Raw genomic sequence first — 25,372 nt, 5'->3', positions numbered from 1 at the left:
GTCTCTCATGGTCCATCTCTCCCTCCCATTTCCCCCCTTCATTTTTCCCTTCCTTCTCCTAATGTCCTCCATGCTATTCCTTATGTTCCACAAATAGGTGAAACCATATTATAATTGACTTTCTCTGCTTGACTTATTTCACTTAGCATAATCTCCTCCAGTCCCATCCATGTTGATGTAAAAGTTGGGTATTCATCCTTTCTGATGGCTGAGTAATATTCCATTGTATATATGGACCACATCTTCTTTATCCATTCATCCGTTGAAGGGCATCTCGGCTCTTTCCACAGTTTGGCTACTGCGGACATTGCTGCTATGAACATTGGGGTGCATATGGCCCTTCTTTTCACTACATCTGTGTCTTTGGGGTAAATACCCAGGAGTGCAATTGCTGGGTCATAAGGGTAGCTCTATTTTTAATTTTTTGAGGCACCTCCACACTGTTTTCCAAAGTCGCTGTACCAACTTGCATCCCCACCAACAGTGTAAGAAGGTTCCCCTTTCTCCACATCCTCTCCAACATTTGTTGTTTCTTGCCTTGTCCATTTTTGCCATTCTAACTGGTGTAAGGTGGTATCTCAATGTGGTTTTGATTTGAATTTCCCTGATGGCTAACGATGAACATTTTTTCATGTGTCTGTTAGCCATTTGTATGTCTTCTTTGGAGAAGTGTCTGTTCATGTCATCTGCCCATTTTTTGACTTGATTATTTGTTTTTTGGGTGTTGAGTTTGAGAAGTTCTTTATAGATCTGTTTCTGAGAAGATGGGTACCCAAATTCACAATCCTGCCTCCCTACTGTCCTTTCTCCACGGCAACCACACAGGCCGAGTGAAACCACCTGCAGGAGCCAGACGGTGCTTCTGAGAACAGGAGCCAACCAGATGCAGAGAAGGCTCCCCTCTGCTGGGAGCTGGGGCTTGACCACAGATTTCTGCCTCCTCAAGGACCTCCAGGGAGAGGGCTCATCTCACCCAGTGACGCATTTGTCCTCAGGAGTGAAGGAAAAGGGGGGACTACACTACCTAGAATCCAATCCCCTGGGAGAGAGTGCCTTCGGCATGAGTGTGAAGGGAGATCACTCAAGGAACAGATCATTCCTGTGTTATTTAAACTGCTTAAGGGCAGAGAAACAGAAAGAAAACTCATTCCACAAACAGAACATAACTGGGATAACCAATCAGAATGAGTAATTATTTTAATGGCCAGGCAGAAGATTAACATATTAAAAAAAAAAAAACCTGCTTTCCAATATGCCAGCATAGCCACTCGTTTAGACACAGATACATGAAAACCTTACAGAATTAGCTAATTGAACCAGCAGAATACTGAGAGAATATCTTTTCAGTTCTCAGCTCAAATATCACCTCTTGCTTAAGAGCCTCTGATCCCCAGATAATACCCTCCCCCCTCACCATTTTCTATGCCCATTTCCTGATTCATTTTTTTTCACATGACTCATCACCACCAGCCACAGTATTATGTAGTTTCTTGACTGTTTAGTCTGTCTCTCCCAATACAATGTAAGCTTAATGACAATAAGAACTTAGTTTCATTTGCCATTGTGTCTGCAACACCTAGAACAGTACTGACCATACAACAGATGCTCAATAAACACTTGCTGGAAAAAATGAATACACAGTTTAAGTACAAAATGGTGATGCCGCCAATTGGGAAAAACAATGTGACAGCTCCTAATGGAATTTAAAATGCACAGATCCTTTGATCCAGCAATCCTACTTCTAAGAATCTAACCTACAGAAATATCTTCACATTTCCACAAAAATATCTACGTACACTAACTTAAAAAATGACTAAGACAAAAGGTTAGAGGGTGGAGCCCACGTGCAAGAGTTAGGCTTTTCCCTCCATTTCTTCTTCCATGCTGGTGGCACCTGCTTTGTCCTCTGTAACACCAACTACGTCGTGTACAAAGCAGTTTCACATTCACCATTTTATCGAACCCCTACAACTAGGATTATTGGTTCTTCCTATTTTACAGAGAGGTAACACCAGAGGCTCAGTGAAACAAAGTGTCCCAATACAAAAAAAAAAAAAATTCAGATTTTAAAAAATAATAAAACTAAGTCATTTTAACAGACCGCAAGCCATAATAAGTGAAAAAGACAAGTCACAGACTAACATATTCAGATGGGACATGTATAAATAACTCTATATAAAGATGTAGGTACGGGTATGTCTAGGAATGAAGGTACAGGTATGTCTAGGAATGAAAGAACACTGGAGAATATATCACCTAACACTGGTTACCACTCAGGAAGACTTTGAGAGAGAACAGCAGTGAAGAAACCTTTTCACTTTACTTCTGTATGCCTTCAAGGGTACTTGAATGCTTGGCCCAGGCTATTCGATATAACTTAGAATTCAAAAATTCAGCACACACATTTTTTTTTAAGTTACTTAATTTTACTAAGATACTCAAGAGGTATCCCTTAGAATTGCTAATTTTATTTGTTTATTTAAATTCAATTAGTCAACATAAAGTACATCATTAGTTTTGCATGTAGTGTTCAATAATTCATCAGTTGCACATAACACCCAGGGCTCATCACATCACATGTCCTCCTTAATGCCCATCACCCAATTACCCCACCTCCCCTCCCCTCCAGCAACCCTCAGTTTGTTTCCTATAGTTAAAAGTCTCTCATGGTTTGTCTCCCTCTCTGATGACTTCCCATTCAGTTTTCCCTCCCTTCCCCTATGATCCTCTGTAATGTTTCTTATATTCCATGTATGAGTGAAACCATATGAGTGAAAGAAACCATTCTTTCTCTCATTGACTTATTTTGCTCAGCATAATACCCTCCAGTTCCATCCACATTGATATAAATGGTTAAGTATTCATCCTTTCTGATGGCTGAGTAATATTCTATTGTGTGTGTGTGTGTGTGTGTGTGTGTGTGTACACATACATGACATCTTCTTTAACCATTCATTCATCTGTGGATGGATATCGCTTGGCATCAGAGAAATACAAATCAAAACCCAAAATGAGATACCACCTCACTCAGTCAGAATGGCTAAAATTGACAAGTCAGGAAACAAGTGTTATTGAGGATGTGGAGGGAACTGGGAATGCAAGCTGGCACAGCCACTCTGGAAAACAGTATGGAGGTTCTTTAAGAAGTTAAAAATAGAGCTACCCTATGACCCAGCCATTGCACTACTAGGTATTTACCCCAAAGATACAAATGTATTGATCCAAAGGGGTACCTGCACCCCAATGTCCACAAAAGCCAAACTATAGAATTGCGAATTTAAAGTTTAAAATTTAAATTTAAAATATTTAACATAAAAAAATTTTTGAAACCATGTAATTGTCTTTTTGCATACAAACTGTTCAATTACAAAATACAAATCTTATTTCTTAAGATCTATACTGGAAAACAACTTGAATCACAATGATCTTTGCTCATATCATTTGCATTAAAACAAATACTTAAATACTTAAAATACTAAAAATAAATAAAACTCTACTTTGTTCAAAATCTGTGCAAGTCTATGAAGCTTGTGTACTTTAGTTTCTGTATCCCATTTATTTGGTAACGTCTCCTAAGAGTGTGGCTCAACATTTCTCTGCCTACCTTTTTCTATCATCATCTCAGCATGTCAAATATCTAACTCTATATAAACAACAGGAAACACTAATAAAAAACCTAACTGTCAATCAGGGAATTTACTTCATTAGGAAGTTATTACATGCCTTTTATCTCCCAGACTAACTGAGATATCTGCACTTCCAAATAATTGAAAAGATGAGGATTTAGTATACACATAAAGGTTCCAAACTTGGTGTAAATATATACCTCACAACAAGAACCCATAAATGAGGAAATAAGACCCAGAGAAGTTACATCATCTGCCTACAGACACAACAAATGTTGAAACAGATTTGAATCAATACCTGTTGACTCTAGTCCACGCTAAGCACAACTGCAGCATGATGGCAATTCATTCAACTCAAGCAATGAAAATCCACAAAGAAAAAGCAAGACATATATTCAATCTCCCATACATTTATTTTTTTAATTTCAAACTTGCTCTTTTTAAAAAACCAACTTGCAAAGTATTCTAAAATTATGTTTGATTCAACTGAAACATTTTAATAATTTCAAAAGATTAAAGTACTTTGATGTTATTTTTATTATTTTGAAATTTTATTACAATATCATTTTAGGAAATAAGAAAATATTGACATAAGTTTCCTTAAAAGCAGAACAGAATATTTGTTCTGAATACCTGAAACCAGAAGCCAGCAAATTACAGCTGAAGTTCAAACCCAGCAACTTCCTGTTTTTGTACATAAAGTTTTATTGGAACACAATCACACTCGTTAGTTTACACACTGTCCACAGTTGCCTTAGCACTATAGTACCGAGTTCAGTAATTGTGACAGAGACCGAATGGCTCACAAAGCCTCCACTGTTTACTTTCTGGGCCTTTACAGAAAAAGTTTAGCAATGCCTGCCTTAAACCACATTCAGTGACCTGAGCCATTCTCCATATGGCTGAGATCCTTGATACTCAAAATATGCTCTGCAAACCTGCAGCATTGGTATCAGCTTAGAAATGCTGAATCACAGACCCAACCCTGGACCTACTGAGCTAGAATATGCATTTTAACAAGTTCTCCATTAACATTTGAAAAAATATAGTCTTAGACTCAAAAAAATGGTGAAGGAATTACAGAGAGTTTCTAATCAAATCTAGAAAATACAGAAATGATTTTAATGGCCATCCCTTCGGGCCATTTAGCCCACTGAATATGTTCATCAACAATGAAAATATTTTTGTATTATTATCTGTAAACTGAGCATGCTTTCCATTTCTATATTCAAGTCATCAATGAAAATTTTCAAAAGAATAGGTTCAAAAAAAGAGATTCTGTGGTAAGCAAAGAAGAGCTCCCTCCAACTCATCTTTGAATATAGTTGTTAAGTCAACAATAGATTCATCAATCAAAAGCCAAATCTCTAACACCACATTAACCACAAGCTGAGATTCTGTCAGACACTCCAATGGGATCAAGACAGCAACACATCACAGCTTTGGAGTTAGACCAAATGTGAAATCTGACTCTGACATTTGCTAGAAATGTAATCTTGGAAAGTGTCTATTCAAATCCAAAATAGAATTTATATTATTATTCTGACTGATCACGCCACTAATTTGCTCTTGTTCTCTCTCACAATGTTTTTCCTGTTTTAAAAACTTGTTTGCTCCCTCAGCTTTTGCTTTTCTCTTAAATTATCATCTGCGTGGTTTCTTATATTTCAGAATATTTCCTTATTCAAAATACTCAGAACTGTTTGTGTCAACTGGCCACTTAAGTTTAATAGTAAAAGACTGGTTAATGATAACAATACATCGTAAAACCTTCAGAAGGAAAGGAGAATGTTTTGTGGACCATTTGTGTGTGGGGGGGCAGTTTTAAGTTATTAGTTTTTAAAATCAGTACTTTTTAATGGAAACAACTTGACCAAAAATGTCACAGAATTTTGAGACCCATTAAAACAAAAGTTAAATAAGAAAAAAAAATACATACTTATTTCAAAATTATAACATACAAGATTGCAAAGTACTTTCTGTATACTATCATACTAAAGTTGATAAAGGAAAAATGAACTTACATTGTATACTTGCTAAGTTTGGAATTACCTGGAAAAACAGGTCAGAGCCTGATGTAAGTACAGTTCTCCTCAGATAAAAAGAAGGCTAGTATTCACTGTTTTTTTAATAACAGAATAAAGACTTCTTCTGTATCTATTTTATCAGCTAGTTTGAAGGGCAGTACTAGCATGCCCCTCCTTGCCAATCATCCCCATACAGATAACTTATAAGAATGGAAACTAAGGGGGCACCTGGGTGGCTCAGTCAGTTAAGTGTCTGACTTGATTTCAGCTCAGGTCATGATCTGACAGTCATGAGATCGAGCTCCACGTCAGGCTCCGCACTCAACATGGAGTCACTTGTCCCTCTTGTGCTCCTCCCCCCACCCTGCTCACATATATGCACTCACTCTTTCTTTCTGTAAAATAAATAAATAAATAAAATCTTAAAAAAAGAATGGAAACTAAGAACAATGACTTCAAATTTCTCTAAAACTGAAGTGCTACATGTCATTGCTTCTGGTTATTTAGAAAAATCACAAAAGCTCATAAGAAGGTAAAGAGTAATTTGAAGGAACCATAAAATTTTAAAACCTAATGACAGAAAACAGAACATGCACTTCAAAAGGCTCTTTAAGTGTATCATAATAAAAATAACATGTAATGCTTTAGTAGTAATTTGTTAAAAAAAAAAAAACTCCCCTGTTATATTCAAGTTTTCCAAAAACTAGATTTAAAAGGCATCATTCAAGCTCATTATGTTGTTGTTAAAAGCTCAAAGTAGCACAACAATGCTGAAAAGATTCCCTATATATTCTCCATCAGTCCGGCCAACATCTATCAACCACTCACACTTTGGCCTGCCAAATGTTTAAATAAACATAATGTATCCTTTATGGTAATACATGGAAAATAGGTATAAACAACAGAGACAGGTCTGCTTAAAACTGCTCACTGTGCAGGTGTATATATACACCTCTTCTCCTCCTTCTGATACCTTGTTAAAATGACAGTAAAAGAATTTTTTTTTTCAAGTTTTTCTTTCATTCCAGGGGAGGCAATGCTTATTTTGAAAGGCCCTAGGGGTGCCTGGGTGGCTCGGTCGGTTAAGTATCTGACTCTTGGTTTTGACTCAGGTCATGATCTCAGGGTCTCGAGATTGAACCCTGCATCAGGCTCCAAGCTCAGTGTGGAGTGGGCTTAAGATTCTTTCCCCTCACTCCCCCTACCCCTCTGTGCTCTTCTCACCCCCACCCTCTTCTCACCCCCACCCCCGTAAGAGCACTCTCTCTCTCACTGTCTCACTCTCTCTTTCAAAGAAATAAACAAATAAAATCTTTTTTAAAAAAAATTTAAGACTTTATTTGTTTGAGAGAGAGAGAGAGAGAGAAAGAACAAATGGGAGAGAGAGAAGCGGGCTCCCCACTGAGCAGGAAGCCAGACGCGGATGCAGCTGGATCCCAGGATGCTTGGATCATGTCCTGAGCTGAAGGCAGATGCTTAACCTACTGAGCCACCCAGGTGCCCCTAACAAATTTTTTTAAATGCTTGAACAGGCGATTCTGGAAAAACATATATCCAAATAACCAATAAGAAGATGACAAGGTATCCAACCACATAAGGAAGCAAGAAAATACAAATTAAAATCATGAAATGGCTAAAATTTTTTAAAGAGTAACAGAAACATGTTGGCAAGAATGTGGAACAACAGGGATTAGTAAACTAGAATTTAAAACTTACTTTAAGAGCTCATAATTCTTCTCATTTAACCTCACAGCATTTTCTCTCCAAAATTTCTCAGATTTGTGCACAGGACTCCACTCCAATCTCCCAGATTTAAGTTCTGAACTGTATTCATCAAATGAGCTATAAAAATTTTTAAAGAATTCAAAGTTTAGGAGAATTTAAGAGTTACTCAAAAATTAAGCAATATAAAACATTTTTACCTTGTCAATTATACCTCAGAATAAAAAACAAAATCTTTACTGATAATTTAACCGCAAAGACTGACAAACCTTTGTACATTAACAAACTACCACTAAACAAAGTTTAAACAGCTTAAATAATCTTTTTTTTTCATAAATCATGTGAAATTTATTCAAGGTCCTAATGTCCAATACTCCTGTCAATTTGAATGCTCATTATGAGATATTAAAAGGAGTACCTGCTTTCAAATCTTTATCCTAGTAAATAAACATATACCAGCAAAATATCTGATAATCTAGTAGTTTCCACCATGCCACTTAAAATACTGTATTTGCCAGCCTGCTAAATACATTAATGTAAACTTATATAAAAGTATGTTACCTAAATATAAAATAAAATAGCATATTCTAATGCTATATCATAAACCACTATACTACATTAGGCAAATAAAAATACACACATGGATATAATATTGCATAATGTGATTACATATACTGCAGAGGTAATTCACTAAATTAACACATTACAGATTAATTGAAAACAAAAACACCTCTTTGCATTTAGCAAACAGCAACGCAATTTAATTCAAAAATCATTCACTATGTATCAAGTAACAATTATTCAAAGTTTCATAATATAAAAAATGTTTAATGTTGTTATCCAATGGACAAACACAGTGACAGGACATGCTTGGACATCCTTTCAAGTGAAAACTTAAAAAAGAATTAGCCATTTCAATACTAATTAGTAATTCAGAATAACCGGGATTTTGCTGGTTAAGTTGAACAGAGTGTCCTGCTGAATAAAGAAGTAATTTACTTTAATGGAAGGCCAGTCTGTGTAAGAAGCAAGCTATTATCATTTAACATTAATATTCTAAACCTATAACAGCAAAAACAGAGACACAGTTCTTTCACCTGCTCCCATCACCCTATTAGCTTTAATGTAAATAGCAGCAGTATTTTTCAAATTACCAAATTCAACATGAAAAATCAATAAGTAATAATAATTGGCTAACATGGATTAAATAATTTAGAAAGCTAAGTATCACTAATCTTATTTATTTTTAAAAGAGATCTTAAATCATTATTACAGGGGAACTGATAATAAATTCTTTTAAAATGAACTTATAAAACAGAAAAACTGCAAGTCTACTGCTGACTGGACTACTTTATTACAATCAACCTATTCATATTTAAAATTATAGAAAGACAAAAATCATTTTCCTCCCTCCACAAAACTCCATTACAAACCACTGATGTGAGTGATACATCTCTCTCCATAAAAGCATTTGGGCCTTGGGATTATGAGCTGCATTGAATAATCTGGTAAATTTACATTTCTGAAACACATACTACACACTGAAGGCATTTGCTGGACACTTGAAAACTCACAACAAATCCTACAAGGCTAGAATTGTTATTGCTATTTTATCAAAAAGAAAACTGAGACTTTAAAAAATCAAGAAGCTTGTCACAGCCACACGTGGAGAAAGTAGCCAAACAATTCAAACTGGGCTCAGCCTGGCTCCCAAACCCAAACTGCCTACACAGAAAGACCTACTTCTAGATAGTAATTCTCCTCTAAAGATGTATCAATAGTTTGAAATCTAAGAATACATAGGTTTATAGGAAAGACCACCAATATATTATGAAATAGAACAAGGTCCAGAAGAATACACAGAACCCCATTTGTGTGTGTGTTGATGTGTGTGTGCATATGCACACACATGCTGGAGGAGCAGGGCTAGGTTTTTTTGGAAGCAAACACAGGAAATGAGGTTGGGGACAACTATGTGGAAGAAGCATGAAATACCTTCTGAACTACGTAAGGTTTCTTTTTTTTCTTACTGCATTGTACATCATTTGCATCATTTTTAATATAAAAAATGAACAGGGGCACCTGGGTGGCTCAGTTGGTTAGGCGTCCAACTCTTGATTTCCACTCAGTTCATGATCTCAGGGTCATGAGATCAAGCGCCACATTGGGCTTGCACTGGGCATGGAGCCTGCTTGAGGTTCTTTCTCTCCCTCTCCATCTGCCCCTCCCACCCATCCACCCCCACACCCCCCCCACGCACACCCCCACTGTGTGCCCTGTCTCTCTCTAAAAAATAAAAAATAAATTATACCAATAGGAACTTCACAAAAGCAGGAAAAAAATATACTCTTTCCATTTATGGCCAAACCTCCTCCACAAATTAACAACCAGTACTGCTTAAAAAGATTCTAAACTAGGGAGAGATTCTTAAGAGGTTCTAGGATGACACCAACATCCTGTGGGAGTACAACCAGTCAGATTTCGGGTAAGAGAATGGTGGGAATCTCCCCAAGAGAGAACAGATAACACACAGCTATAACCAACTGTTGCCATAATGATGAGCCAGTTCTGTTGTGGGTTTTTTTTCCCCATATCCCCTAATTCTTAACAGAAAACATAATGTTTTAGTGAAATCTTTTGAGTTTATGGTTAGTAACAAATTTAGACTTTCTTAAAATACTAGGAAAGTCAAACAAGGCCCAATATATCCAGCCTGTGAGAATTTTAAAAATTACATACCTAAGATCTTGGACACTCTCACCAAGTTTTTCCAAAAGAAATTTTATATCTTCACTGATATCTTCATCATCGTACTTCTGCTGTTCCAAGTTCTCCAACTGTTTCAGAACTTTGCATTGAATCATAGCCAGAGCATATTCCTGGCGAGTTTCTCTTTCAGTTGATTTTTCTAGAAAGTTCTGAGTTAGAAAAAGACATGAACAAACTGTGTAATTTCTTATATGTGATATTCTCAGATCCCTGAACTTTCTCTTGCACCCTCTTTCCTCCTCCTCTGTTCTCAAGTTAACTATCTCCTTTATACAATGACCAAATTACAGACCCTTACTTCTTTCCTGCACACCTGTCCCATAACAGAAGCGTACTTCTGATTCCTTGCTTACTTCCTGGCTTAACCAAACATTTTAAACTACCTGGACAAGCCTCAAAACACTGAACATGTTTACAATTAAATCCATCAAAGCCTTTCTCACAGTCCTGCTCCTGAGCTCCTGAGAGTTCCCAGTGAACTCTCCGTTTGTTCATTAGCCACCTAGAGTACCTAGGATACTAAGAGTGTTTCTTAAAGTATATCTACTAGAGGTTCTCAGTCAGTCATCCTTTTCTCCCTTCCAATCAACCTAAAAGGCACAAAGGGCAGTAATAAAAAAAAAAACTACCTTGCTTGAACAATTATCAGAAAAGTTTTGTGACATCCTGGAAAATACCCTAGTTTTCTTCTGTGATTTTTCTATTTATAAGAGTACTTAATGAAAAGAGCAAAGGAATTCTAAACACACTTGACCCTCAACAACACAAGTTTGTCCTGTGCAGGTCCACTTATATGAGGATGTTTTCAATAATTACAGTATAGTACTGGAAATGTATTTTCTCTTCCTTATGATTTCCTTAACATTTTCTTCTTTCTAGCTTACTTTACTGTAAGAATATATAATACATATAACATACAAAATATGTATTACTCCACATTTATTTTATCGGTAAGGCTTCCAGTAAACAGGAGGCTATTCATAGCTAAGTTTTGGGGGAGTCCAAAGTTATGCATGGATTTTTCAACAGCACAGGGGGTCAGCACTCTTACCCCTACATTGTACAACTGTATTTATACAAATAAACCCTTCATTGAATTGACCAGTATTTCTAAGCAAAGACCATACTCAGGCTTAGGGACAAAAACAAGCTCTCAAGAAAGCTACTTTCACCAAGATGGTAAGACCTGTCAAATGCCTACCCTCAACCACACCAAAAAAAATCCTATAATAACAATTCCAAGTCAACTATACCAAAATATGAAATTTTTAAATTTATTTTTGTAAGCAAATTATATTTCTAATAATTACACTAAATAAACACAGAAAGAGATTTAACTTAGCATATGGAAATCAGTGAGATCAATCCCTACACCAAAATTCCAATGGCATTTTTCACAGGAGTAGAAAAAACAATCCTAAAATTTGTGTGGCACCATGAAGGACCCTGAACAGCCAAAGCAGTCTTGAGAAAGAACAAAAAAGCTGGAGGCATGACACTTCCTGATTTAACTAAACTACAAAGCTATATTAATCAAAACAGTGTGGCAGTGGCATAAAATAGACACACAGACTAAGTGAACAGAATAGAGAACCCAATAAAAAACCCCACATATACAGTCAACTAATATTTGACAAGGGAGCCAAGAATACTCAATGTGGAAAGGATAGTCTTTTCAACAGTGTTAGGAAAACAGGATAACCACATGCAAAAAAATGAAATTGGAGCCCTATTTTACACTACACACAAAAATTAACTCAAAATGGATTAAAGACTTAACCATAAGATTTGAAGCTGTCAAATTCCTAAAAGAAAACATAGGGAAAAGCTCCCTGACCTTGGTCTTGGCAATGATCTTTTATATATGACACCAAAGCACAGGCAACAAAAGCAAAAATCAACAAGTGGGGCAACATCAAACTAAAAAGCTTCTACACAGTCTCCTAGATCCACTACATTTAAAAGCTTCTGCACAGGAAAAAAACAACAACAACAATAAACAAAATGAAAAGGTATCCTATGGGATGGGAGAAAATATTTGCAAAGCATGTATCTGACAAGGGGTTAACATATGAAGAATTCATACAACTCAATAACAGCAACAACAAAATGATTTAAAAATGGGCAGAGTATCTGAACATTTTTTCAAAGAAGACATACAAATGACCAACAGGTACATAAGAATGTCATTTAACATTAATATCCTGTCATCTGAGAAATACAAATCAAAACTACAATATTACCCCACATATGTTAGGATGGCTATTATCAAAAAACAAAAGATAACAGGTGTTGTCAAGGTTATGGAGAAAAGTGCACAGTTGTGCACTGTTGAGAATGCAAACTGGTACAGCCACTCTGGAAAACACTATGAAGGTTCCTCAAAACATTAAAAATAGAGCTACCATATGCTCCAGCCATTCCACTTCTAGGTATTTATCCAAAGAAAATGAAAACAGAGTATAAAGAGATTATCTGCATTCCCATGTTTATTATAACATTATTCACAATAGCCAAAGTATGGGAATAATCTAACTGTCCATCGAACGATGACTGGATAAAGAAAATGGGGGTATATGAGTATTTATACACAATGGAATATTATCCAGCCATTAAAAAAAAGAAAATACTGCCATTTGTGACAACATGGATAGACTTTCAGGGCATTATGCTAAGTGAAATGTCAGAGAAAGACAAACACTGTATGATCACACTTATATGCAGAAGCTTAAAAAAAACTAAAATTTAAAAACCCCAAACTCAAAGACATAGAAAACAGATTGGTGGTTGCCAGATGCAGTGGGGGGGAGGGGAAGCAAACTAAGTGAAGGGCATTAAAAGGTACAAATTTCCAGTTATAAAATAAGTAAGTCCTGGAATGCCTGGGTGGCTTAGTCAGTTGGGCATCTACCCCACGTCGGGCTCTCTGCTCGGGGGAGAGCCTCCTTCTCCCTCTCCCTCTGCCTGCCACTCCCCCTGCTTCTGCGTGTGTTCTCTCTCTCTCTCTCTGTCAAATAAATAAATAAAATCTGTAAAAAGATAAAATAAAGTAAGTAAGTCTGGGGATATAATATACAGCATGATGATGACTATAGTTAATAATACCACATGTATTCCTGAAAGGTGACAGAAAGTAGATTTTAAAAGTTCTCATCACAAGAAAAAAAATTGAAACTATGTGTGGTGATGGATGTTAATTATTAATGAGACTTATTGTGGCGATCATTCCACAATATATACAAATATCAAATCATTATGTTGCACACCTGAAACTAATAAAATGTTATATGTCAATTATATGTCAATTTTTTAAAAAATAAAGGTAAACAATTTTTAGATAATGAAATTAAGATAACTGGTCACCAGCAGACCTGTGGTAGAAGACATGCTAAAGCATGGGTGGGCAAACTTTCTAAGAGCCAAATAGTAAATATTTTAGGTGTTGAGGTCTCTATCACAGCTATTCAACTCTGCCATTACAGTGCAAAAGCAGGCATACAAAATAAAAAAACAAAAAGAAATAAGCATAACAGTGTTCCAACAAAGCTTTACTTATAAAAACCAGTGGTGGGCCAGATTTGCCTCATGAGCTATTACAGACTGATGAGCCCTGAGCTAAAGGAAATTTTTCAGGTGGCAGAAAATGACACCATCAAATGGAAAGATGAATCTTCAGGAAAAAAAGAACTGCAGATATGGTAAACAGCTGAATAAATATAAAAGATGATTTTTCCCTCTTCACTTTCACAATACAAATAAGACTGTTAAAAGGAAAAGTTAAAAACTGTATTATAGGGCTTTTTTATATATGTACATATATTTACATGATAGCTATAGAGTTAAAGAGAGAAGAGACCTATGTGATTACAAGCTCTTACGTTTTACATTAAAGAGTAAAATACTCACTTTAATGGGAAAAGTTAAGGATGTATATATTGTGACATCAGAACAAGCTCTGAGAAATAAAGCACCACAAAGAACAGTTAAAAGGTCTACAGAAAAATTAAAATGAAATTTGAAAAAGGATTCAATAAACTCAAGAGAAGGCAAGAATGCAAGAACAAAAAACAGGTACGACGAACAAAAAACAAACAATAAAATGCTAGACCTAAATTCAACTATACCAATAATTACCTTAAATGCCAATAGACTGAACACTCCAGTTAAAAGGCAGAGATTATTAGGATAAAAATTCAAGACTCAAATATATGTTGTCTAAAAGGGACAAACTTTAAATATAAGACATAAGACATAGATAGGTTGAAAACCATAAGCATAAGAAAGCTGGCATGTCCAAAAAAAAAAAAAAAGAAAAGAAAAGGAAAGAAAGCTGGCATGTCTATATTAATTTCAAATAAAGTAGGTATCAAGGCAAAAAACACCACAAATAATAACAGACATCTCACAAAGATTCAAAGGTCAGTTCACCAGGAAAACATATACGAATGTATTAATAACAGAGCTTCAAAATACATAAAGCAAAAATTGGCAGAACTCAAGGGCAAAACAGACAAATCCATAAATAACAGCTGGAGATTTTAACAACCCCTGCTCTCAGCAACTGATAGAACCACTAAACAAAAAATCAGTATCACTGAGGATCTAAAAAGCATTATCAACCACCCTGATTTAATTGACATTTTATAGAACACTATACATCTGCAAAATACACATTTTTTTATTTTTTTACACATTCTTTTAAAGCACACATGGTACATTCACCATGACAGACCATATGATTAGCTATAAAACAAGTCTCAAATTTCCAAGAATTGAAACTTAGGATATGTTCCCTGACCATAATGAAATTCAATTAAAGACCTTATGCTGTGGGGAGCCCTAAATTCTGATACCCTCTCCCATTCTGATACTCTTCCCTCTTCCTTTGCTTTGGACTTTACCTATTACTTTACTAAATTTTCTATTACTTTTTCAAGTTATTTTTCTTACTACTCTCTCTTCTAACTTTAGAAACATATCAAAACTCTTTTGCTCATATGATCCTTTGTTATTTTCACTATGTATTTGTTGACTAGAGAATTAAACTTCATATTTGAGGTATTATCATAACTAGTGATTTCAACTCTAACCTCAAACACAATCAATATAATAACTAACACAGAACACCACTATTTTATTCTTCTAAAAACCACCTCACCTCTTAATTCTCCAAAATAATAGTACTCTAAAACTTAGTCATACTTGATTCTCCCCTTTTCTTCAACCCTATATTAAATCAGTCAATGAGCCTTATAATTTTCCCTTCAAAACACGTTTCAATTTCATCTTTCCATTTCATTATAAAGAATGAAAAGGATTGAATGGATTATGAAAAGTACTTAAGAAACTGAATTTGCCAAAAACAAACCTAGATAATCCAGCAGCAGTGTACTCTTTAAAGGCCCTAAAACTCAATGGCATCTTCACCTCAACAAAATCAAAAGTATAAATATCATTTTTGTCTTTGTCCAAGTAACGGTGCAGAAATCTTGATTTCCCTAAAAGCACAGAGGAATCACATGACAATTCAGCTCTTTGCTTCACCAGAACTGCTAGCCTTGTGAAATTATACGTTAAAACAGGACTTCTCAAAACATCTGTGAAGACCAGTTGTGTTTGTTTTTTAACTTCCAATCAGTCATGAACAAATACTTTTATAAAATACAATAAAAATGACTTTCTAGAAAAATGCATTTTAAAACACATGCAAATATAAGCTCAAATTTTATATTATTAAATTTGACAGGTATGCAACTATTCTGTCAAGTTACTGTAAGCTTCTAACTGCTTATTCTTACTTTCTATACTTACCACTGCAGGCTTCTAACCAACAGTTCACAGCACTGCACTGACATGCACACCACACTTGAAGTACCACTGTATAAACACTCACCCCAAGATTAAAAATTGTCTCAGTCTTACTATACCCCACTCAAACCTGGTACTTAATGAGCAAGACAGATACATCTCTGAAACAAGGAATAAGGTATAGAGACTTGGGAATAAAATTTCTTGATAGCAATACTTCCATGCTAAAGCAGTAGGCAAAACAGCACCTACACACTCAAACGAGGTGGACCTCTCTGAAGGGCGGACGACTATAAACCGCCCACACAGGAAGATGTGGGTATGTGCAGGTCTGTGTCTATGTGTTCGTGTGTGGGGGTGTAAATTAAACATTATGACTAATACAGCCAATAAAAATCCAAGTCCAATTTGGTGGTATTTCTTTTGAAAACACTGAGTTGTAAAAATATAATTTATCTTATTATCTGACATATTACGTAGGCTCTTGACTAAGCACAGCCAAAAAGGGAAATAAAACTCACAACAGATGTAAAACTCTAATAATGGAACACTACATCAAAAACTAATGATTAACATAACAATAAAAAATTTTTAAAAAAAGATGTAAAACTCTAGACAACAAATATGATCTTCAATGTCTTTCTCAGTCACAGACTCAAAACATACTAATTTATTTTAGGACCTAAAGATTGACAAATCATTTAACCAATAGAATAACATTTGCAGAGACCTGGAGTCCAGCACCTGCTATGAATAAGTGAGACTGACATTTTCAAAAATAAAATTCACCAAGCCAAATGGAAAAAAAAAAATAGCAATTTTTTCAGCTCACAGCAGCTCAGCAAGCTTCCTAAAGTCTTCAGCACAAAAATTTCCTTCCTAAGTTTCAAGATGTGGGAAAAAATACATGACTAGACCATCCTTAAACAACCTCATCAGTGAAGCTCATTTAACAGTTACAGAATTTGAGAATGATAAAGAAAAAAAGGACACATCATTTTTTCACCTATTGATGGTCTAAGTCAAATGGCTTTACTATGTCATTACTAATGACTTAATTTTAACTCAGTTGCATACATTAAAGTTGTGGATATCTAAAGACATTCTTCTGATTTTCAGCCCTTAGAATATTCCCATAATGACTGTACTGTCCCAGATTTAGCACAGCAGGGTCTAAAAAACTAATATTCCTGCCAAGAGATTGAGTCTATTTTACATAATCTGAAATCCAAATTAGATAACAGATGCCCAGAAATTAGCCTAATAATTAGTTCTATGTGCTGTGGGTACAAACTGAAACTGTAAATAAAGTTTAAAAAAGGTTTTTAAATCTTGTTAAATATTAGTAAAATATTCATGCCGCCTCTTCTAAATCAAACAGGTCAGCATTGGATCTTTTCCTATGTTCAACACCAAGCAAGAATGCAATTTACAGAGATACGGGATTTAAAGAGGCAAACTGCTATCATTCTCTGCTTTTCTGGAGAGAAAAGGCACAGATTGTATATTTACTATTGCCAGGCTCCTACTATCTCACTGAATCCTTACCTAATCTTGAAGTGAGTTAAGTATTCCTAACCACCTTTCACAGATGGAGAAATTCACTCTAAGAGTTCAGGCCACCCTCTCAACAAACTAGCACCGAATTCACACCTGCATCTTATCCAATCCAGAGCGTACACTCTTTCTAATACACCATACTGAAAGGAAAATCAGAAAAGAGCTATACTATTGTACTTCTTAAATTTCCATATAAAGTAAATAATCAACTAGAGAACTTCCAAATCAGGTCAAAAAAAAAAAAAAAGAAAAGAAAAAAACCCTAAGAACCTCAGTCTGGCTCCCTAGTACTTTGGGACTTTATGAGCTTTTTACATTGTAAACCTTCTTCATGGTGACTTCATGAAGTCACTGCATGAAGACAAGCATTTTTTTTAGAGATTTTATTTATTTATATGAGAGAGAGAGCACGCATGCATGAGCGGTGGGGAGGGGCAGAGGGAGAAGCAGTGTTCTCGCTGAGCAGGGAAGCCCAATGCTCAATCCCAAGACTGGGGATCATGACCTGAGTTGAAGGCAGCCACTTAACCAACTGAGCCACCCAGGGGCTCCTAAAGACAAGCATTTAAACACAATACAAAATCCTGAGAAAAAGTATCTTATCTTATTCATTCTTCCATTTGCTCAGTAACTAACACATTGCCTGTTACATAATTGGTCTTTAGTAAACATCTGACAGATGAATAGATAATCCATGAAACAGACAGAGAGAGTAGATGGGAGAAGGAAAGGGATAAGGAGACAGAGGGAGGATCTCAAAGGTAGGATTCAATTAATATCAACTAACACCTCTCTTCTACGATACAGCAATATTAGAGATCCCTGCTTCCAATGACCCTTTTATTTTACAATAATAATGATCTAAAATGAAAACCAATGAGAGGGAAGAGGAACTAGGCAGGAGCAAAATACTAAGCAGGGTTTGTGGGAAGCTCAGATACCAAAAGTGACCATATATATTATATTTAAGGCAGCTTATACTGAGCTTTAGATTAAATCTCAGCCCATTACTATAAATTACTAGTAATTGATTTCTCACTAGAAACTCACAGAACTTACTATATTATCTAAATAATACTTATTAGAAAATGTAAGTTTATTGGGGCACCCAGGTGGCTCAGTGGGTTAAGCATCTGCCTTTGGCTCAGGTCATGTTCTCAGGGTCCTGGAATCAAGGCCCACATCGGGCTCCCTGCTCAGTGGGGAGTCTGCTTCTCCCTATCCCTCTGCCCCTCCCTCCACTCATGCTCTTTCTCTAAAATAAGTAAAATCTTTTTTAAAAAGTGTAAACTTATGAAAACTGAAGGAAAAAAGTTAAAAGTGTAGAGATCTATTCTTTCAAACAACAGAAGGGCTAAAATAAGACTCTGACTGTTACAGCAGCTCTCTCTCCCACACCTATACCTTACCTTAAAAAAACAAGTTACCTTATTATCAAATTATCGGAAGAAATAACTTTTGGTAAATGTTTACAATCATCAACATTTAGAACAATAAACATTTGAACTTAAAAAATATAACACACAAAAGAGAATAAGTAGGTAAAAACTGAAAAATACTATTCATTTGCAAGTTAATTACTTAGACAACTGTTGAAAGTCATACAAAGAATAATAATAATAATAATGATCCAAGTCATCTTTCTAGGATAATCTATTGCAAAGACATTGAGCTGAGGGTAACCAACTTTCCGAGCAATTTAGCAATTACCAAATATATCTCATTTTCTAAAGAGAGTTTTCATGACAAGTTAGGAAAATGGAGTTTTCCTAACTTTAGTTTCCAATTTAGACAAAAGTCCATGCACTAACAGAAAACAGGGACTCTCTCCTTGTAGCCTTGCTTTCCACACTAAGTTTTGTTAAGTGGATTATTTTAATAAAATTCTAACATATCAGTAACCTTAAGATACTCATGAAAACTAGAGTAGGACACTCTCGGGTAAGTTCATTCTCAATGCAGAAGTAGCTGCAAGCAGACATTCTATCATAGAATTTTATTATCATACTTTAAAATATGGGAACGAAGCAAAGCAGCGAAAAATTTAAAAAGGAATTTAACTCAGTTAATAAAGAAACCAATAAAAATATCAGTCAATTCAATACCACTACCCTACTCTTTCTACTCAGTCACAGATATGTATACTTATTGAGGGCCTACTATGTGCCAAGTATTCATTTAGCCCACATTTATTTTTTCAAAGGACAATAACATATGAGCATAAAGCCCAATGAGGGACTTAAGATTGTTGATATTACTCTCACCAGACACATAAACAAACCTGAAGCATGGAGAGGCTAAGCCAACTTGCCAAAGGCACAGAAACCAGCTCAAGAACCCATTGAACATGACCTTCACTGTGCATGCTGGGCGCACACACTACCACCAACCTCAGTGCACACTCTTTGTAGAAATTGACACCAAGCATGATCTGCCCAAATTGTAAAGAGATGATAATACAGACTCCCTCTTAACCATTCAGGTTTTCAGTGCCCACTACAATTCATCCAGAGTTGATACCCAATGTAGAAAGAGAACAAAGATCATAAATTACAGGTATTAAAATATCAATAGGCTTCCATATCTAGGAGTGAGACTATATTTAATTTTCATACTTTTTCTTAATATTCTTCCAAGTATCTTTTTTTTAACCATAAGACCATATTATTTTCATAAACAGGAAAAAGATCAAATTTTTTTCCATTTTCTTAATGACAGGTGCTTAATTTGGAACAGGAAGTTTTAATAAAATAAAGGCTCCTGTAACTACCACAGTATAGAAAGGAAGAGAAATAAGGGAGAAACTCAAAACAAAGACAAATCAAATAGGAGCTTTAAGCCTTCAGAAAATAAATACACTGAGTTGAAAAGATATAATCCGTTGTTTGGGTGTTGAGTTTGAGAAGTTCTTTATACCCAAACAACAAATAATCAAGTCAAAAAATGGGCAGAAAACATGAAAAGACACTTCTCTGCAGAAGACATACAAATGGCTAACAGACACATGAAAAAATGTTCATCATCATTAGCCATCAGGGAAATTCAAATCAAAACCACATTGAGATACCACCTTACACCAGTTAGAATGGCAAAAATGGACAGGGAAAGAAACAACAAATGCTGGAGGGATTGTGGAGAAAAGGGAACTCTCTTACACTGTTGGTGGGAATGCAAGTTGGTACAGCCTCTTTGGAAAACAGTGTGGAGGTGCCTCAAAAAATTAAAAATAGAGCTACCCTATGACCCAGCAATTGCACTCCTGGGTATTTACCCCAAAGACACAGATGTAGTGAAAAGAAGGGCCATATGCACCCCAATGTTCATAGCAGCAATGTCCGCAATAGCCAAACAGTGGAAAGAGCCGAGATGACCTTCAACAGATGAATGGATAAAGAAGATGTGGTCCATATATACAATGGAATATTACTCAGCCATCAGAAAGGGTGAATACCCAACTTTTACATCAACATAGATGGGACTGGAGGAGATTATGCTAAGTGAAATAAGTCAAGCAGAGAAAGTCAATTATCACGTGGTTTCACTTATTTGTAGAACATAAGGAATAGCATGGAGGACATTAGGAGAAGGAAGGGAAAAATGAAGGGGGAAAAAATCGGAGGGACAGATGAACCATGAGAGACTATGGACTCTGAAAAGCAAACCGGGTTTGGGGGGTTGGTGGGGGGATGGGTTAGGCTGGTGATGGGTATTAAGGAGGGCATGTACTGCATGGAGCACTGGGTGTTATATGAAAATAATGGATCGTGGATCACCACATCAAAAACTAATGATGTATTGTATGGTGACTAACATAATAAATTAAAAATAATAATTAAATAAATAAATAAATATAATCCATATTCAACCATAATGAATAGAGTTTAGAAATGCAATCAGCTCTGCCTCATGTCCATCACAGTAGGCACAGCATACAATAAAGTAGCACAAGCAGATCTGACAGAGCCTTGTTCCGATGCACTGGGCTTCAGTGGGTAATGCCCCAGAGTATGAATATACCTTAGGGTGACTCAGTGACAGGATGGCTGAAGGATTTGTGTTGGCCCCACCAGTTCAATGCCCAGAAGGGTAATACAGATCAGCAAAACAAATGCTCCATTTTACAGAGCACGTCTGTTCCTTCAGAAAGCAAATGGTCACAAATCAGGATTGTATCTTCAAGCGCCAGACTTATGTGCTCCATTTACTCCCTTAAGCAGGGGGCAATAATCAATCTACAAGAAAAATTACTGACAATTCCAGAAGTCAGCATCTTTATTTGTTAACATTTATCAACCTCTCTGCACTTCTGTACTAAAACACTCCCAGGCATCCTTCCAAAATCTCTTGGAGCCTTCTCTCCAAAGCTTCTCCTTAAGCCCCCCATTCTTACCCTCCACCTCTTTTATATTATTTTTCCTCTTGTACATTACTTAGTGCTCCATTGAAGTGACATTATTTACTTACATATTCTGTCTTCACTAAACTACAAGCCTTTCAGTGTCAAGCTGTATCTCAAGCATCTGTGTTCCCTGTTGATTAGCATAATGGCTGGAATATAAAAGGGACTCAAAACTTGGCTTTTGTGAATTAAACGAGCTCTAGCACTGAAAGGAGACTGTTGGGAGATCCTAATTCTAGAATTGTTCATCTTTACTAAATAAATAAGAATATGGATAATGAAACACTCAAGTAGAAAAAAAAGTTCATTCAACTTAGCTACTAAAATACTTCAAGGTAGAGTCTCATTAATACAATCTACTCTGATTTAAGAACTGATTATTACCTTATCTGGACTAAACTGAAATTTACCTTGACAATTCACATAGACAGTTTGCTAGAAAACCTAATGGCAGAGCCAATATGGTGAGGCATAGGAGGTACCACATTAACCTGTTTCTTAAGAGTAAACTTCTTAAGGGCCACAGAACAATTTCTACGTGAAAAAGAATGTATTTTCAAGTAAGGAATCTGAATTCCTTTCTCACAGGACCTACAGTTCTCCTTTTCATGGTTTCCCTCCCTTTTAATGCCACTCTTAAGATTCCTGAGAAAATGTACCAAGAAAAGAAACAAAGGAGATGACTAACTGAGGAATCAATCTACAAATCTTGGTTTCCTCATCTATAAAATAAAAATAATGGTAGAACCTAGTGGATGATCACAAAGATTAAATAAGGCAATGCATGAAAATCATTCAATAAGTTACAACAGTTATTATTCTCAGCATCAAAGACAGGTTAGCATGATGGTTAAGAGCATGAGTCATACTGCCTGAGACTGAATTCCTGCTCTGCCACTTCCTAGCTATTTTGGCAAATCACTTAACCTCTTGTGGCCTAACGCCCATTACATGGAGTTCTTGGGAGATTAAATGAGTAACACATTTAAAGCAATTAGAACAGTGCCTGACACTGGATAAGCTCTCCATAAACATTAGTTATTAATACTATTAACTACAAACACCTAGAAAAGAGTTCCTACACACTAAATTTAAAAATTTTAAAGGTGACAAATGCTATGAGTAAGCAATTTATAGGTAGAATAGAAATAGCTGATAAAGCTATTAAACAATGCTCAGCTTCATTCATTATTAAGAGAATACAAATTTAAAATAATGATTTCACTTTTCAGCTCATCTTTTGCAACAATTAAAGAAATGCCAAGTGGAAGAAAGGAAAAGCATGTACTTTCAACATGTAGCTGATGGAAATGTAAACTTGCACATTTATGAAAGGTGATTTGGTGTTACCTATCAAAACTGTAAAAGTTTATTACTTGATTCAGCAATTACACCTATAGAACTATATCCCAACAGAAATATTCATCAAAGTGGGCAGACATGTAGAAAAAACTGAAAACACCCCACATGCCCATCAACAGGACACTGGTTAAAGAAACCACTTCACATCAACACAGTAGAATACAGACATTTAAAAAATTACTGAAGACCCACATATATGAAAACGAACGCATATTCATTATAGATTGTTAAGAATAAAGTTATGGAACAGTATTTATAACATGACGTCATTTTATTTTTAAATACAAAATTACATACCTATTTATATATTTATCTCTACGTGCTTAGAAAAATCTGAAACATGTTAGTGACTATGTTTGGCAAATGTGAGGTCTATGCCATTTAAATTTTTGCAATACATCTATACTACTTTTTAGTTTTGATTTGCTCTTGTTTATTTAAAGAAAGCATAAGAGTAAATAATAGTTAAAAACAGACTGTGAAGCCAATAACTTGGATTTGTATGTCTATCAGCAATGTGCCTTCTCTGTCTCAGTATCCCCATTCATAAAATGAGAAGACCAATACTAATACTAATGATACCAATACACTAACAATAACAACAATAATTACCATGTTATAGGGCAGTGGTAAGCATTAAATGAATTAACAAATGGAAAGCCTTAGAACAATGCATAGCACAGAATAAGCACTTTCTAAACTGCCCACTATTATTACTCTTGGGTAGCATCCTTAAAAGACCCTAGGGTCAGTTCCATCCACGTCACTGCAAATGGCAAGATTTCATTCCTTTTGATGGCTGCATAATATTCCATGGTATATATACACCACATCTCCTTTATCCATTCATCTGTCGATGGGACACCTTGGCTCTTTCCATAGTTTGGCTACTGTGGACGTTACTGCTATAAACATTGGGGTGCAGGTGCCCCTTCGGATCACAACGTTTGTATCTTTGGGGTAAATACCCAGTAGTGCAATTGCTGGGTCGTAGGGTAGCTCTATTTTCAACTTTTTGAGGAACCTCCATACTGTTTTCAGAGTGGCTGCACCAGCTTGCATTCCACCAACAGTGTAGGAGGGTTCCCCTTTCTCCGCATCCCCGCCAACATCTGTCATCTCCTGACTTGTTAATTTTAGCCATTCTGACTGGTGTGAGGTGGTATCTCATTGAGGTTTTGATATGAGGAATTCTTAATCTCAGGAAACAAACTGAGGGTTGCTGGAGTGGTGGGGGGTGGGAAGGATGGGGTGGCTGGGTGATAGACATTGGGGAGGGTATGTGCTATAGTGAGTGCTGTGAATTGTGTAAGACTGTTGTATCACAGACCTGTACCTCTGAAACAAATAATACATTGTATGTTAAAGAAAAAAAGAAGATAGCAGGAAGGGAAAAATGAAGGGGAGGGAAATTGGAGGGGGAGATGAACCATGAGAGACTATGGACTCTGAGAAACAAACTGAAAGTTCTAGAGGGGAGGAGGGTGAGGGGATGGGTTAGCCTGGTGATGGGTGTTAAAGAGGGCAGGTATTGAATGGAGCAGTGGGTGTTATACGCAAACAATGAATCATGGAACACTACATCAAAAACTATAATAAAATTAAAAAAAAAAAAGAAAGTGAAAAGACAAAAAAAAAAAAAAAGATACTAGATCAGCCAAGTCATCCCTCAGAAGCCCAATTAAACCCTAAGGTAAGCAACAAAATGATCAACACACAACTGCTATGGCAAATACACTGGGTCTGGGCAACCGATTAACAATACTTTATTTCTGTGTTACAGCTGCCTGGCAGCCAGAAGAGCTAGGATTCCGATTCTAACTCTCCTCTCCCTCTTGTCCTCAACTCCCTCATCTGTTCAAGGGAGGAAGCTGACTTAAATATCACCCAAATTCTAATATCCTAATAGGACAATTTTACTAAACAAAATGATTATAGATCTTTTGGAGTTGCCCCAGAAAGACACTGCTCATCAGCAGATCCAGAATCTGAAATACAACTCTATACTAAAACAAGGGCCCCTTAAGAGAAAAACTTCCCTAACAGCGTCTTGGAACACAATGCAACAAAAAGGGATTTCCTCTACATGAACATCATAC

The 25,372-nt window shown here is 36.0% G+C and overlaps 1 protein-coding gene across 2 annotated transcripts in view; it reads right to left on the bottom strand.

Moving 5' to 3' along the window:
• Window positions 1–25,372, bottom strand: part of ATP6V1H (ATPase H+ transporting V1 subunit H) — a 124,061-nt gene that overhangs the window by 46,957 nt on the left and 51,732 nt on the right. For both annotated transcript variants that reach the window (XM_028118978.2, XM_028118977.2), the window contains 2 exons: window positions 10,115–10,293; window positions 7,370–7,495 (listed from right to left, as the gene is read on the bottom strand). In XM_028118978.2, coding sequence (XP_027974779.1) covers window positions 7,370–7,495; window positions 10,115–10,293 — 305 coding nt within the window. The remainder of the gene's footprint in view (window positions 1–7,369; window positions 7,496–10,114; window positions 10,294–25,372) is intronic.

Source organism: Eumetopias jubatus, unplaced genomic scaffold (assembly GCF_037043125.1).
Source record: "Eumetopias jubatus isolate StellerSeaLion01/CBP00866 unplaced genomic scaffold, mEumJub1_p1.0 scaffold_4, whole genome shotgun sequence".
NCBI lineage: Eukaryota > Metazoa > Chordata > Mammalia > Carnivora > Otariidae > Eumetopias > Eumetopias jubatus.
The sequence above is the reverse complement of the archived record's forward strand: the minus strand, read 5'-3'. Positions and strand labels throughout refer to the sequence as shown.